General features: G+C 42.4%; 1 protein-coding gene across 1 annotated transcript in view; it reads left to right on the top strand.

The window, feature by feature from the left end:
- The window catches only part of lrp2b (low density lipoprotein receptor-related protein 2b), a 32,563-nt gene extending 18,157 nt beyond the window's left edge, over nucleotides 1-14,406 (top strand). The window contains exons 44-81 of the mRNA XM_028476024.1: nucleotides 52-252; nucleotides 329-571; nucleotides 746-871; nucleotides 989-1,108; nucleotides 1,273-1,404; nucleotides 1,710-1,911; nucleotides 2,000-2,295; nucleotides 2,838-3,351; nucleotides 3,493-3,648; nucleotides 3,927-4,097; nucleotides 4,181-4,404; nucleotides 4,496-4,673; nucleotides 4,878-5,074; nucleotides 5,191-5,436; nucleotides 5,521-5,649; nucleotides 5,871-5,990; nucleotides 6,240-6,356; nucleotides 6,435-6,551; nucleotides 6,919-7,056; nucleotides 7,434-7,556; nucleotides 8,501-8,629; nucleotides 8,940-9,071; nucleotides 9,696-9,821; nucleotides 9,913-10,056; nucleotides 10,139-10,304; nucleotides 10,458-10,586; nucleotides 10,820-11,040; nucleotides 11,142-11,324; nucleotides 11,755-11,874; nucleotides 12,052-12,139; nucleotides 12,275-12,339; nucleotides 12,455-12,626; nucleotides 12,720-12,768; nucleotides 12,891-13,022; nucleotides 13,101-13,154; nucleotides 13,237-13,320; nucleotides 13,415-13,468; nucleotides 14,113-14,406. Of these exons, the coding sequence (XP_028331825.1) occupies nucleotides 52-252; nucleotides 329-571; nucleotides 746-871; nucleotides 989-1,108; nucleotides 1,273-1,404; nucleotides 1,710-1,911; nucleotides 2,000-2,295; nucleotides 2,838-3,351; nucleotides 3,493-3,648; nucleotides 3,927-4,097; nucleotides 4,181-4,404; nucleotides 4,496-4,673; nucleotides 4,878-5,074; nucleotides 5,191-5,436; nucleotides 5,521-5,649; nucleotides 5,871-5,990; nucleotides 6,240-6,356; nucleotides 6,435-6,551; nucleotides 6,919-7,056; nucleotides 7,434-7,556; nucleotides 8,501-8,629; nucleotides 8,940-9,071; nucleotides 9,696-9,821; nucleotides 9,913-10,056; nucleotides 10,139-10,304; nucleotides 10,458-10,586; nucleotides 10,820-11,040; nucleotides 11,142-11,324; nucleotides 11,755-11,874; nucleotides 12,052-12,139; nucleotides 12,275-12,339; nucleotides 12,455-12,626; nucleotides 12,720-12,768; nucleotides 12,891-13,022; nucleotides 13,101-13,154; nucleotides 13,237-13,320; nucleotides 13,415-13,468; nucleotides 14,113-14,142 (5,828 nt within the window). The 3' untranslated portion in view covers nucleotides 14,143-14,406. The remainder of the gene's footprint in view (nucleotides 1-51; nucleotides 253-328; nucleotides 572-745; nucleotides 872-988; nucleotides 1,109-1,272; nucleotides 1,405-1,709; nucleotides 1,912-1,999; nucleotides 2,296-2,837; nucleotides 3,352-3,492; nucleotides 3,649-3,926; nucleotides 4,098-4,180; nucleotides 4,405-4,495; nucleotides 4,674-4,877; nucleotides 5,075-5,190; nucleotides 5,437-5,520; nucleotides 5,650-5,870; nucleotides 5,991-6,239; nucleotides 6,357-6,434; nucleotides 6,552-6,918; nucleotides 7,057-7,433; nucleotides 7,557-8,500; nucleotides 8,630-8,939; nucleotides 9,072-9,695; nucleotides 9,822-9,912; nucleotides 10,057-10,138; nucleotides 10,305-10,457; nucleotides 10,587-10,819; nucleotides 11,041-11,141; nucleotides 11,325-11,754; nucleotides 11,875-12,051; nucleotides 12,140-12,274; nucleotides 12,340-12,454; nucleotides 12,627-12,719; nucleotides 12,769-12,890; nucleotides 13,023-13,100; nucleotides 13,155-13,236; nucleotides 13,321-13,414; nucleotides 13,469-14,112) is intronic.
- Nucleotides 14,407-14,657: the final 251 nt, after the last annotated feature.

Genomic DNA, 14,657 nt, shown 5'->3' with positions numbered 1-14,657 from the left:
AAAGAATGAATGAGCTTACTGTCTTTTCTGTTACCATAATTATTTCTGCAGGTCCAGTGGGCCCAGAATGTCAGTGTCCCCAAGGAAGTTGGTACTTAGCTAACAATGGCAAAGACTGCATCAAAGACACAGGCAAGCGCTGTCAGCCGGAGCAGTTCACCTGTTTAAATGGTAACTGCATCTCACCACGCTGGAAGTGCGACGGCTACAACGATTGTGGGGATAACACAGATGAGCTTGAGAGAGTGTGTGGTAAGTCTTCAGATTTGTGCAAAATGCGATTTTCTCATTGTAGTGCTGACGTTGCTTCCGATCGTTTGATTCCCAGCCTTCCATACTTGCTCATCCTTTGACTTCACCTGCGACAATGGACGCTGCGTGCCACTTAGCTACACGTGTGACTACACGGACGACTGTGGTGACAACAGTGACGAACAGGGTTGCCCCTTCCCCACATGTAACCCAACCGCTGAGTTTACATGCAGTAACGGACGCTGCATCAGTGCGGCCTTTGTCTGTGACGGACACAACGACTGCAGGGACAACTCCACGTCAGATGAAATTAACTGCCGTGAGTGTCGTTGAAATGTCCCATTGCTGACTGATGGGACTGACTTAACTGAACCAATTCGAGGGGGCAGATCTTCAAAACATGAGATATGGAAATATTAGATTTGATTCTATATTTAATGTTGGTCTACAAAACATTTAGACCTTGTGTGTATTTTTGTTCCTTCTTTTGTAGCTGATCGAAACTGTCCCAATGGTCAGATTAAGTGTGACAACACTAACATCTGCATTTACCCTGAAAGCCTTTGTGATGGCTACAACAATTGTGGGGACAACAGCGATGAGAATCCTCTCTTCTGTGGTAACGTTGCTTTTTAAACAGACCCAAAAAAATATCTAATCTATTGAAAATGTCATGTTGTGATGGACCAACTAATGTCAAATTACAATATTGACAGTGTGTATTTGTGTGCTGCAGCGGGACGTACCTGCTCTCCGGATCAGTTCCGATGTGATGAAGGAAAGTGTATCCCTCAGGTGTGGGTTTGTGACTTCGTCAGAGACTGCAGTGATGGGACTGATGAACCCCCCACCTGTGGTGAGTTGTCAGTAGAGCTGTTGCCCATTGGCGATGACCCTCCATTTGAAGACAGAACTGTTACAAAAAAAACAAACAAAAAAAAAAAAACAGTTTTAGAGCCTCTAGAGCCTAAAGACCATTAAGTATTGCTGCTTTGTTCTTGTTCTTTTTTTTCCTTACAGAGGATCAAATCACAACATGCAGCTCAACCCAGTTCACATGTACAAATGGAAACTGCATACCACAGTCACTAGTCTGCGATGGCAACAATGACTGCTGGGACAACAGTGATGAGGTTCCAGAACTTCAGTGCGGTGAGTATATGATTAGACATTTTAGGACATTGAGTACATGGCTAATTATTTTAAATAATTATCAGGAACCTGCTAGATTTTGTTCATATAATGCAGTTCAAAAATTTAAAAGAAACCATGTGGTCCTCATTCTGTATGGAGTTTGGGTCCTCTGGGTCCAAATAACCCACCTTCACTAATCTCTTGAAACAAAGTATCTTACAACATTTGAATCACCAAATATAATCGTCACCTCTCAAGCATCTGACTTGCACCATGGGAACATGTCGGGGTGGCACCACATTGATACTCTCTGTCCTCTGTAGGTGAACGTACCTGCAGTTCCAATCAGTTCACCTGTCCAACGTGGCACCCCGGCCACCCTCGTTGTGTGCCCTTAAGCTTTGTGTGTGACGGTGATAAAGACTGTGCCAATGCTGCAGATGAGCTCCAGAATTGTCCCAACCGTACCTGCCATTTGAATGAGTTCACGTGTTCCAATGGGCTTTGCATCCTAATCCCCTACCAGTATGTATGAAACATGGGTGAACAAACCTTGTAAAGCTGTTCATGCAGTCCTCACGTCAGTGAATGATGAAACCTTTTTCTTCTTCAGTTGTGACCGTGTCAACGACTGTGGAGATGGCAGCGATGAGCTGGGTTGCACTTACGACACATGCAGCAGCTCTCAGTTCACCTGCGGTAATGGAGCGTGTGTCCCCAACTCCTTCATTTGCGATGGAGAGAGTGACTGCATGGATGGTTCAGATGAGGCGACAAGCCTTTGCACAACACCTCAGCCCACATGTGCTCCGGGCCACTACTTGTGCACATCGGGTCAGTGTATAGAGAACAGTAAGGTGTGCAATGGACAAAGAGACTGCTCAGACAACAGCGATGAGAAAGGCTGCGGTGAGAGAACCAGAACTGTCTGAATGTCTTCCTGTTTTTTGAGGATGTAACTGCTAAACATGCTAAACATTCAATGTTTAGCATGCATTAAGTAAACCTCTGCAAAAAAATGTCTTACAGAGTTCATCAAACTGTCACGAAAATAACTTTATGTACTTTTTTATGGGTGGCCACACAATTTCCCCATATTTGTCGCGATACAGGAAATTACTTTTCTTCACAGAAAAAACATGTACTGCGCAGCACAATGTAATTGATTGAAATAATGTCCAGTCAAAACACGAGTTAAAAAGTTGTGTCCCGCAGCATAAAAAGAATGTGGAAATTGTGTTGGCTTGCACGAAAATAGAAATATTCCTTTTGTGATAGTGTCTTGTTTCCCTATGAGATCAATGAGATACAAACAATATACTGATGAATATACAAGTTTAGAAAAGCTAAATTCAACTTTTCTGGACCTGAAGTGGAACAAAATCCAATTACTTTTATTGCAACGACACAACCTTGTGCCAAAGCCTGTCTTTTCTGCTTATTTTCATTAGGTGTCAATGAGTGTCGCAGCCCGTCCGTCCACAAATGTGCCCAAATCTGCACAGACACCCTAACTGGCTATTACTGCTCCTGCAACCCAGGCTACAGTCTCATGCCCGATGGCAAAGCTTGTGAAGACCTTAACGAGTGCCTCAGCACCCCAGCCGTCTGCAGCCAGATCTGTGAGAACACATTTGGCTCGTACCACTGCAAATGTGCCCCCGGGTACCTTCGTGAACCAGACGGACGCACCTGTCGCCAAAACAGTGGCATCGCCCCACTCCTCCTGTACAGCAATCGCTACTACATACGCAGCATGACCACTGATGGCTCGCAGCTGAGTATAGTTTTGCAGGGACTGTCCAATGTGGTAGCGTTGGATTTTGATCACAATGAGAAGCGACTGTATTGGTTAGACGCAGGGTCCAGAAAAATCGAGAGGATGCTATTTGAGGGAAACGAAAGGGAGACGCTGATGGAGGAAAATCTTGGAGCTGAAGGACTTGCACTGGACTGGGTGGGCAGGTGTGTACATTTGGAAAATCCCCGAAGCTTGTTTAGAAAATAAACATTCATACATTTATTGTCATTTATTTACATTCAAGATACAGCAAATTACAGTGAAAATTGAATGTGTAAGCTGTAATTTTCTTATGTCTACTACAGGAAATTATACTGGACAGATGGATATTATGCCTCAGTTCATGTGATGGAACTGGATGGGCGCTACCCAAAAAAGCTGCTGTCTGGAGAGTTCACAGACAAAAACAAAACATATATGATTAGCCGACCTCGAGCAGTGGCTGTCAACCCTAAATACGGGTATTCACGAAAGCACCAACACCCACACATATAAAAAAAAAGATACTGGAAGCTGTTTTTTCTTTTCACTAATGCAAAGAGCGCAGAGTGCAAGAAAAATGGTTTGCACTTTTATTGTCTTGTGCTCTAGAAGTCAATGGTAAATTGCCCATTACATTTCTTTAGCAGTTCATCAAACCAGTATCCTTATCCTGTTGGTCTTATTCACATAGACAATGACCCATTTGTTCCTGATCCTTTGTTTACTGATTTCATGTGTCCTCTGTTCTTTTTCCCAGATGGTTGTACTGGACTGACTGGAGCGATGATGCATATATTGGCAGAAGTGGAATGGATGGACAAAACATCAGTGCCATTATCACAACAAAGTTAGAGTGGCCCAATTCTCTGACTATCGACTACACTACCAATAAAATCTTCTTTGCAGATGCCCATCTGAACTTCCTTGAGTAAGTAAAAGAAAATCCCAAATGTATTCACTTTCATATGTCAATGTAGTCGCGTTGCAGCTTGTATTAACTCTTCTGAATAGCTTTGCTGACATGGATGGCCAGAACCGGCACCGGGCCATTGCTGGATCACTTCCACACGTATTTGCAGTTTCTTTATTTGAGGACTGGATCTACTGGACAGATTGGAACACACATACTGTGGAGAAAGCCCATAAATACACTGGCGAGCAGCGCACAGTCATGGGTAACAACACGCATCGACCCTATGACATCCGCGTTCACCACCCCTACAGGCAGCCTCGAAGTATGTAAAAGACAAATATCTGCGTTTGTGTTTTCTTTCTTTTCTATTTAACAGCAGTGTTTGTGTTCTTTCCAATCACCATTACTTCCAGGTGAAAACCCATGCTTGTCCCATCACCTGACCTGCAGTCACTTGTGTCTAATTGGACCCGGGGGCCAGCAAGCTTCCTGCCAGTGTCCAGATAACTTCATTGGATTAATGGTGGGCTTCAAGATCCAGTGTGTCGCTGACTGCTCTAGCACACAATTCCGTTGTGGAGACAATGAAAAGTAGGTTCAACAGAACATTGCATAACCATCCATCCATGAATATACTGTTTTATTTGCAATGACAGAAAACAAAGGAACATTCACTTCTGCTGAACCACAAACTCCTTATGAACGTCCTTATAACTGATGATAATATCAAAGCAAGTTTAGAAGATAATTAAAAACTAGCATTTACTGTATATTCTATGTCCTGCTGATCCATAGATGTGTTCCTATATGGTGGAAGTGTGATGGTCAGTCGGACTGTGGCGATGGCTCAGATGAACCTCAGACTTGTCCAGCCCGCCTCTGTCCTGTCGGCCAGTTCCAGTGTCAGGATGGCAACTGTACTTACCCTGGTTTCATCTGTGATGGTCACCCAGACTGCCCTGATCGCTCTGACGAAGATGCCGCTCTATGTAGTAAGAACAAATCCTTCAGCAAGTTTTCTTTTCTTAAACCAACTGCATAACTCAAGGTCTTTCTGTTGCTGTTTTCTTGCCAAATTTACCAAGCAGCCTGTTTATTGTCACTGTAGGTAATCACCGATGTCAGGAAAACCAGTTCCAGTGCAAGAACAAGAAGTGCATCCCAGTGTCCTGGCACTGTGACGGAGTGGATGACTGTTCAGACGGCAGTGACGAGGACGCAGAAACTTGTTCCCAAAAGACCTGCAAGCCTGGGCAGTTCCAATGTGCCAATGGCCGCTGTGTGCCATCAAGCTATGTCTGCGACGTCCAGGACGACTGTGGGGATGGTTCTGATGAGCCATATGAAACTTGTAGTAAGTGTGGCATCTTCCATTGTGATCTGCTAAGAACTTCTTTTAAAAACAGGGTGTAAAACACTGTCTCTGTGTCTCCTACAGTGGGTCCAGATTACAAATGTGATGAAGAGACAGAGTTTTCTTGCAAGACAAATTACCGCTGTGTTCCTCAGTGGGCCCGCTGTGATGGCACCAACGATTGTATCGACAACAGTGATGAGCAAGGCTGCGGTTAGTGTGGTTTGAGTCAGCAGAAGTAACCAATGGCGGCGTAACATTTAAAGAGTAACTAAACCCCTGTTTTCTGCTGACTACTTCATACCCATTTGGGGGTGTAGTTACTTAAGGAAGCGGGCTTGTAATTGGAGGGACACCGGTTGGAATCTTGCTTTGTATAAAAGTGTTTCCTGAATGAAACTAGAATATAATAAACTTTGTACGTCTTTAAACAGAGGAGGTGACATGTGATCCTTTGGGAGATTTCCGCTGTGACAACCACCGCTGCGTTCCTATCCGCTGGCAGTGTGACGGCAGCAATGACTGTGGAGACGGCTCTGATGAGAGGAACTGCCGTAGGTTTAACAATCACAGTCTGTTTGCCATTCTGTTCAATTTGCAGTGAATGTGCTTGAAATGTTCTTTAACATGCAGCCCATGATAACTAAAGTAAAATTAGCTGAAGTTTCTGTTTGAATTGTTAGTTGAGGATGTTTTTAATCTTTTCAGTTGCCTTTACCGACTAATCAAACATTATGTGCTTGAAGGTTCTGAAGGTACTATTAAAATTGTGTTGATCAAATGTCTGTGATTGTGGCCTTTAGAGCCAAGGCCATGCTCTGAAAGTGAGTTTCGATGCGATGACGCTCAGTGCATCCCTGGAAACTGGGTGTGTGACCATGACAACGACTGTGGAGATAACTCAGACGAGCGAGACTGTGGTGAGCGAGACTCGATACAACTTACATTCTAAACAGTAATGATATCACACACACACTCACACTTTGGATCTCCTGCAGAGTTGTACACGTGTCGACCTGGTTTGTTCCAGTGTGACTCGGGTCACTGTATCCCTGCTGCTCTGCAGTGTGACGGCCGAGGCGACTGCCAGGACCTGTCAGATGAGACCAGATGTCGTGAGTAAACAAAAGTGAAAAAAATATTAAACTGTAGCTTTCAACTCTACTCTGTGTGTGTGCGTGTGTGTGTGTGATACCTAAGGTCACTGGTAAATTATTAAGACATCAAAAAATGCAAACGTAGTTCAACAACCAAGTTTACAAAGAAATGCCTAAATTACAGTAGCCACTTGAAATATGGTTTTATGACGCAGACCATTAAAGGCTGAGTTCATGATAATGTTTCTTGTTAGTCTTTTGCTTTTTTTCTACAAAAATGATTAGCATTTGTCCCTGTAATCCATAATGGTAAAGAAACAGTGAAGTGATTGCTGTCAAATAATTTTTTTTTTTTTATTTATTTACAATCTCTTATTCTTCCCAGCCACTCGTTTCCCAGGAGGCCGCTGGTGTCCTCCGAGCCAATTCCAGTGCGCGAACCGACTTTGTGTGAGCCAGGGTTGGGTGTGTGATGGAGTCGACGACTGTGGAGATCGCTCTGACGAACAGCTGAGTTTATGCTGTACGGAACATGTTAATTGACATTGTATGGGATTATTTTGCATCCTTTAATAGCTACGTTGATTGGAAGACATTTGCCCGCTGCAAAAAATACAAAAAAATGTATTTTATTAGCCCTGAGCTGGTAAATTTTACACTATGTTGGTTTTACTTTGTACAATATATAGGTGGTGGGCCAAAAACATGTTTATTTCAGGTGGTGAAATGTGAACTATGTGAACTTTGTGTAGCTACAGTACGTTTATTATTGAATGTTAATAGATTTTTCCAGGATTGTTTTTTGAAACCAACCCAATTCATTAATTGATAAAAAATATATATATATATATATATTTGGTAGTGCGCTTGTTTGAGACAGATTATGTGTGTTATAACCAGTGAACATCACGTGTGAGATGCCGTCCAAGTTCCGCTGTGCCAACAATTACTGCATCTACTCTGGCCTGCTGTGCAATAAGAAGGATGACTGTGGGGACGGCAGCGATGAGAAGGAGGACATCTGTAAGCATTCTACACTTCAATTATATTCAACAACAAAGTTCTTTAGATCACATTATTAGTCAGGCATAAACGTATTGAACAGCAGGACCAAAGCCTAATGTACAGGACAAACATTCAAGCCTCAACCTGCATCTTCACATTACTGCAGAAACCTCAAGATCAAGAAACTTCTAAACTTTATTCTGATAACATACAAATAAATGTCAGAAAACTCAAAAAGATTGTTTTCGTTTTGATAAAATCGGAAAAGTTAAAATTTTCAATTTAATATTTGGCCTTTACATGAAAATCCAAAGAAGTTCAAAATCTGTACATTCATTTTGAACTGCATGGCTTTATTAAATGCTTAGTTCTGGTGACACAATGCCTTCTCATCGGCCAAATTATTATTATCGCTTATTACTCAGACTGCTGAGCATAAGTCCAAACATCTCTAATACTCCTAAAGCTTCTCTGTCAGGACAGTGAAATGCGAAATCCCAAAATGACATCAGTGTCTGTTCAGGATACAAAGCCTGAAGCTTAAATGGGGTAAGAAAATGGTCTGTTTTGTGGAAATGTTACACAATCAGCTTAAACCTCAATCAAAGCAAATTATTCTAAGAGGAGATTATTGAGGTAGGTTTAGAGCATTGGCCAGTTCATCTAAAGCTCTTTTGAGTTTTGGGCAGAGAACTGTAAAGACGGTGTTTGTGCTGGATGTGCAAGAACACCAGTCTGAGTCAGTTTTTGTGTTTCAATTTCAATCCAAGTTTATTAAAACAGCATCTATGATAACATTAGTCGGACTTTAATGTTCCTTATTGGCATATGAGGAGTGAATCAGCAGAAAAAGCTTTGGATTGTATCTGAACATGCTCTTGTTTCAGACTTGGGTTGCATAAAAACTTAACCTTTCTCTGCACACTCTCATTGATGATTCATTCCCGTTGTGTCCTTGACAGGCCGCGAGCCCACGCTGCCGCCCTGCACTCTGCAAGAGTTCAAATGCACCAACGGGCACTGCGTGGCTCTGCCGTACGTCTGCGACCACAACGACAACTGTGGAGACCGCACTGATGAAATGGGCTGCAGTGAGTATCACAACAAAACACTGATTAAATAAATACCCTGCAATCGCTGTAATTCTGTCTTCCAAAACTACAAATGGCAAAACAAATTAAACAAATAAACTCAATGTTTTTTTAAATCAGAGTTGTATCTCTGATTTTACTTTACACAGAAAAGAAAAACTCTACTGAGAATAATTATACATATTTCCATCTGTATCCAAAACTTACAGCTTACACCCTTAACAACAGTTTAAGGGGGACTAAAGGTGTGACTATTTGTTTTCCTAAAGGGATCCTTCTTAATCTACTTTAAATGTACTCAAACTTTTAGATTTTGGCCTGGATCGCAACTGTGAGGAGAAACTGTGCCAGCACGAGTGCATCAACCTCAACGGCACAGGCTTCATCTGTTCCTGCAGGCCTGGATACACAGTAGATCCTGACAGCACCTACACATGCCTGGGTATACATACAGACTCACAGCATGGACAGGGGTGAACTGGCCATCTAGTCCACCGGGCATCATCCCTATGGGCCATCAACCCAAAGTGGGCCGGTCCGGTCTACTATGTGGTTTTTTTTTTGACGAGCGAGTGGAGGCAGACATGGTAACAGGTCGCCAAAAATGGTCCAAAGTTGACAAAAACATGGCAAGAAAAAAGTGTAAAGTGACTAAAATGGGCCAAAAGTAGTCAAGAGTGGGCAAAAAATGGGCAAATAAAGAGCAAAGAGTAGCTTTAATTGACAAACTGTGGTAAACAATAGTGAAAAAGGGCAAAAATATGGAAGAAAAAGAGGCAAGTATTAAAAAGTTCCCCATTTTAAAATATTCTGGGGGAATAATAATTAAGTATAAGACACAAAGAGCCACATGTTGAGAATCACAGACTTAATAACTTCTACATGGTGTCCACTGATAATGTAGTGCGCTGGTCTGGATAGAAAATGCAAGGGCTGAATTTTTGTCCCAGTCCACCCCTGAGCATGTCTGTAAAACACGTTAAATCTTTTATAGATACACAGAAGAGCAAACTGTCTGGTCCCTCTTTCTCCAACCTATTCCATTTTCTACTCTTCACTCCTGCAGACATCGATGAGTGTGAGGTGTACGGTACCTGTCCTCAGGGCTGCAAGAACACCAAAGGCGGCTACGACTGTGAGTGCGCCCCCGGGTACAGGAAGGTGGGCAACGGCAACATGTGCGAGGCTGAAGGTTAGAACTAGAAGCACCAAAACAACCATTGAGCTTTGTAAAGAACATTGATAATAAAGTGCTGACGACTTTGATCGTTTCTGTTCCACAGGAGCGGCTCCTATGCTGCTTCTTCCAGAGAACATTCGTATTCGCAGGTTCAACCTGCAGACCGAGGTCTACCACGACTTCCTCCAAGAAGAGGAACGCATCATGGCGCTGGATTATGACTTTGACCACAACAACACAAAATACAGTAAGACACAAATATTATAAGCACAAAACACCCCCAAAAAATATCACTGCACTGCTAAATAATGAAATTATCCTGATTATAGGCATGGTGTATTTCACTGTGGCTGGAAAAGACTCATCCTTTGGTGCTATCAAGAGAGCATACTTACCTTCAGAGGATGATGGAAGCAACAACATCGGTGCTGCCGTCGACCTTGGGATCAAATACATCACGACACCTGATGGTATTGCTGTGGACTGGGTGGGCAGGTGAGTGAGGATGTATCTGAACCTACTGCATTGTTATATTACATTTTATTATACCCTGAAAATACTTGCTTTAATAATAGTAGCAGGGAATACAACGCAGAAACAACATTTTGGGTTTTTGATATATGTAAATAAATGTTCTTCTCATTGTAGAAACCTGTACTGGGCAGACTCCAGGGTCAAGAGGTTAGAGGTTGCCATGTTGGATGGACGCTACAGGAAGCATCTAGTCAATACTGAGCTCGGTCATCCAACTGCAGTGGCCGTCAATCCACGGCTGGGGTAAAAAATAAATTAAAAAAAGAAAGAAAGGAAAAAAACCAAGACTACCACTGTCTGGTTTTTGGTAGTTTTCCAACTTTGAATTAATGAGTTTGTTTTCCATGTTGTCTATAAATATGTGCTTTCTTTCTCATTTTGCCATCTGATCATACACAATGCACCAAAATACAGCTGAGGCTCTTCACACAAACTTCTCAGAGTGCAGCGCTCTAACACCTGCTGCTTTCCTGCAGGATGCTGTATTGGGCGGACCGAGGCAGCACAGCAAAGATTGAGTGTTCTTGGCTGGATGGGCAGAAAAGGAAAGTCCTCGTAGCCGACGGTCTGGGTTGGCCTACAGGTCTGTCCATTGACTTCACCAACAATGACAGGATCTACTGGTCTGACTCCAAGGAAAGCCGTATAGAGTCTGTTCTTCCATCAGGAGAGCAACGCAGAACGGCTGTCTACATTGGTGAGGATGATAAACCGTTGTAAATTATGTTTTCTAGTCTGGAAGTTTTACAACTGACCTCAATTAAGCTCATTTTTTGTCAAATGTGTGCCATTCCTCAGATGTGAGAAATCCGTTCAGTGTGAGTGTTTTTGAGGACCACGTTTACTGGAGCACGCAGGAGAAAGGCGAAGTGTTTCGGCAGGACAAGTTCGGTCGTGGAGACAAAGTCAAGCTGCTGACTGCTGGGCCATGGCTGACCCAGGTCTCTGTGTACCAGCAGCAAAGATACAACTCAGTAGCAAGTGAGTCAGACTCATAGGCATCAGATCTACAGATGGAAAATGGACTTGGAGGTTATTCACCTTTCATCCAAGAGGCTTCATTAGTTCTCTCTAGGGGTCTAGGGTTTATACTGTGGAGTTGATGAGCCGTAATTAGCCTATTGTGTTTCTCATTAGCATAATACATTTCCACTGGCATTAGTTCATTCAGGAAGATTGGTGCTACATTGTCCGGGGGCTCAGCAGATGATGTAATTATAGATGGTAAATAGGTTGTGCCTCCTTCAGTTCCAGTTTCAATGAAGCTGTTTTATTAACGAAACTGATGAGAAATAGTATGTCAAAAAACCCACTAACCCAGAAGTGTGTGTGTGTGTGTGTGTGTGTGTGTGTGTGTGTGTGTGTGTGTGTGTGTGTGTGTGTGTGTGTGTGTGTGTGTGTGTGTGTGTAGTGAAGAATCCCTGTAAGGGAACCTGCAGCCACCTGTGTTTGCTCCGACCAGGAGGTTACACCTGCGCCTGCCCCGAAGGCACCAGTTTCCTGAGTGGCAGTAACACTGAATGTGATGCAGGCAAGAGAAAATACTATCTGTTTATCAACTTTAATTTTCTTTCATTTATTAGCATAATATCGACACTGCAAATTAGTCTAATATTTCCATGAGGAAATGAGTAGCAATTCCAATAGAGTTGTTTAGACTTCAGAATGTTGATGCCCTATGAATGCACTGAAGTTCCTCAATGTTTAGGGTCTGATCCTCAACCCACCATGCCACCACCGTGCATGTGTCAAAATGGAGGAATCTGCTACTTTAATGACAACAAGGCTCTCTGCAAGTAAGCATTCACGCTCCGTCTTATTTCCCATCAGTCCATATCAGTCTGGGTGTGTAGATTAGTGAATAAAGTCATATCAGAGCTATGCTGCTCTCACGTGCAGAGAATAAAATATCCTTCCTTCCAATCTAACAGATGTCCTCCAGAATTTCAGGGCGATTACTGCGAGATCAACGTATACAACGTTGTCGCAACATCAAGTACAATTTCTTTTATTTCCAGAAGTTTAACAGAAAACAAAAAACAAACTTACAATCCACAACCCTCATTGTGCGTTCTTTCTTGTCTGTTCTTCCTGTTTCTCCAATATTTCAGTTGGAATAGCCATCGGAGTGACGATGCTGATCATGGTCCTGCTTGTGATCCTGGTCTACTTTGCCAGGAAGAAGTCTAGCGTGCTGGAGAGGTTAAGAAACAGTTTGCCCAGTATGCCTTCAATCCCCAGTATGCCATCAATGCCGTCTATGCCTAATTTGCCAAGCTTCAGGTGAGTTACAGCTAGAGATGGAAACACTGATTGAACTCGACCCTCCCTCCAAAAACCATGCATTCATTTATCATTTTTTCATATATATTCCAGAAATAGTCCAAACCAAAATGGAGATCAAACAGGCAGTAAACCAGATGTGGTCAGTCGAAATACAAAAAAACAGCTACAGAAACAGCCATTTACACAAAACTGGTGTCTCAGACATTCTAATTTTTCTTAAATATCATGTTCTACTGTCTAATGTTTACTGTGTGATTTCAGTTTCCCTGCATGTCTGTATCCATGGTGGACGCAGAGGGAAAGTGCTTTGAGAATCCAGCATATGAAGTTGGAGACAAGCTTGAATCCAAAAGTGTTCCGACAGCCCCCTTCGCAACTGACAAGGCAAACAAGGTCCATAAATCTATATTACCACAGAATTACAGATTGTGGATTATTGGTTTTTGTTGACGTCCTCTTCTTCTTCTTTAGATGAACATTGATAATCCGCTGTATTCTGAAGAGGGTACTCCCTCTCCAAGCAAGGTAGGTTATATATTTATTAGGAGATGTTTCCTAACAATAATAAATATCGTTGTATTTAAATCTTAATGTGTCTGCTTTTTAGGAGGCTTTTGAAATGCCCCAAACACACTCAAATACTGACGATATTCAGGTGACATCTACTCATCCTGCCTCCTCCAGCACACAGGTAGCAAACACGGAGTGATTCTTTCTACTATTATAGATTATATGACAGTGTGTGTGCATGTGATACTATCTGTTTTTTATTTTTATTTTATCAGTTCGAACCAATTGGAGATTACAGTCTTGGTGCATTCCAAAATCCCACATACACGGTAAGTAAGACAGGAGCGACCAATTAGTACGTTGATGAGAATCAAAACAGGACAAACGGGAACCCAGGAAAGTCTTTCCTGTGGTGCTCAAACATACTACTTCAGACAGGATCACTGTAGTCAAATAATTTTTTTTAGCATGCATTTTAGATTTGGCGGTAAGGATCTGCTCTGGGACCTCTCTGCCCTTTCCAGCAGCGGAGTGGGAAACCCAAAGCGAAGGGAGTTCCCATTCGCTTTTCCTTGAGCTACATGGAGAGGCATAAGCAGAGAGAGCGGTCAGCAGGACCCCCTTGAACGGAAGCGCAGAAGTTTAGATGGCAACAAAAGACAGTGTTTAATTAGACAGAAGAGGAGGAGCTGGGGTGGACGAAGAGTGCGGAAGTTGGCGTGTTGCCGTGGTTTAAATGCAGCGCTGAGACCAACTCTAACCAATGGGAAGCATAGAACATGATCAGCTGTACGATTAACTGATAAGGGGATGGATGCTGTCAGTTATTAACAGCTACTGACAGATGAAGGGGCTGAACTAGCTTGACTTCCGTGCCTGGTTGAACTAACGCGATGGTCAATTTCTGCTTCTGTTTGGTATGATTGATTGTTTATAATTAATTGTTGTTTTTGGTGATTCTTCCATATTCCAGGACGAAGCTCCTCCCTATTCCAGCGTTTGACGGGACTGCTGATTGACCCAAACCAAAAAACTTGACTTCCATTTTTTCAAGATGTCTGGAGTAAAATCACAGCAACAACAGACTTGCAGCAAATCATCAACAACAGCGTGTACATGTTTAGTAATTACAGAATTTGTGTAAAAAAAAAAAGATCTTTTTGATGTGAAAAAACCTAGATGATGCTTAATGACTTTTGAAACATGTTCACATTATTTTGCATCTTTTAAAATTTTTGATTATAAAAAGTAAACTTGCTGTTATCATGATCGTGTTTTTCATTACATCACCTCTCATCCACAAACACATACCCTTGTCTTTTTGGTGGGTCACATGAGTCTGGGAACATTAAAATCACTCCGACATCAGCAGAGGAAGATCATAAAAGTTGGAACTAAGCAGATTGTGGGAATGAGAAGTCGATAAGTAGACAAAGGAAAAATGATGAACTATGTGTAACCAGTGTTTGGTGCTTTAGGATGATTCACAGCATGTTTCCTCATTAGGGATCTGTGAGT

The sequence above is a fragment of the Gouania willdenowi genome, chromosome 19 (assembly GCF_900634775.1).
Source record: "Gouania willdenowi chromosome 19, fGouWil2.1, whole genome shotgun sequence".
Lineage (NCBI taxonomy): Eukaryota > Metazoa > Chordata > Actinopteri > Blenniiformes > Gobiesocidae > Gouania > Gouania willdenowi.
The sequence above is the reverse complement of the archived record's forward strand: the minus strand, read 5'-3'. Positions and strand labels throughout refer to the sequence as shown.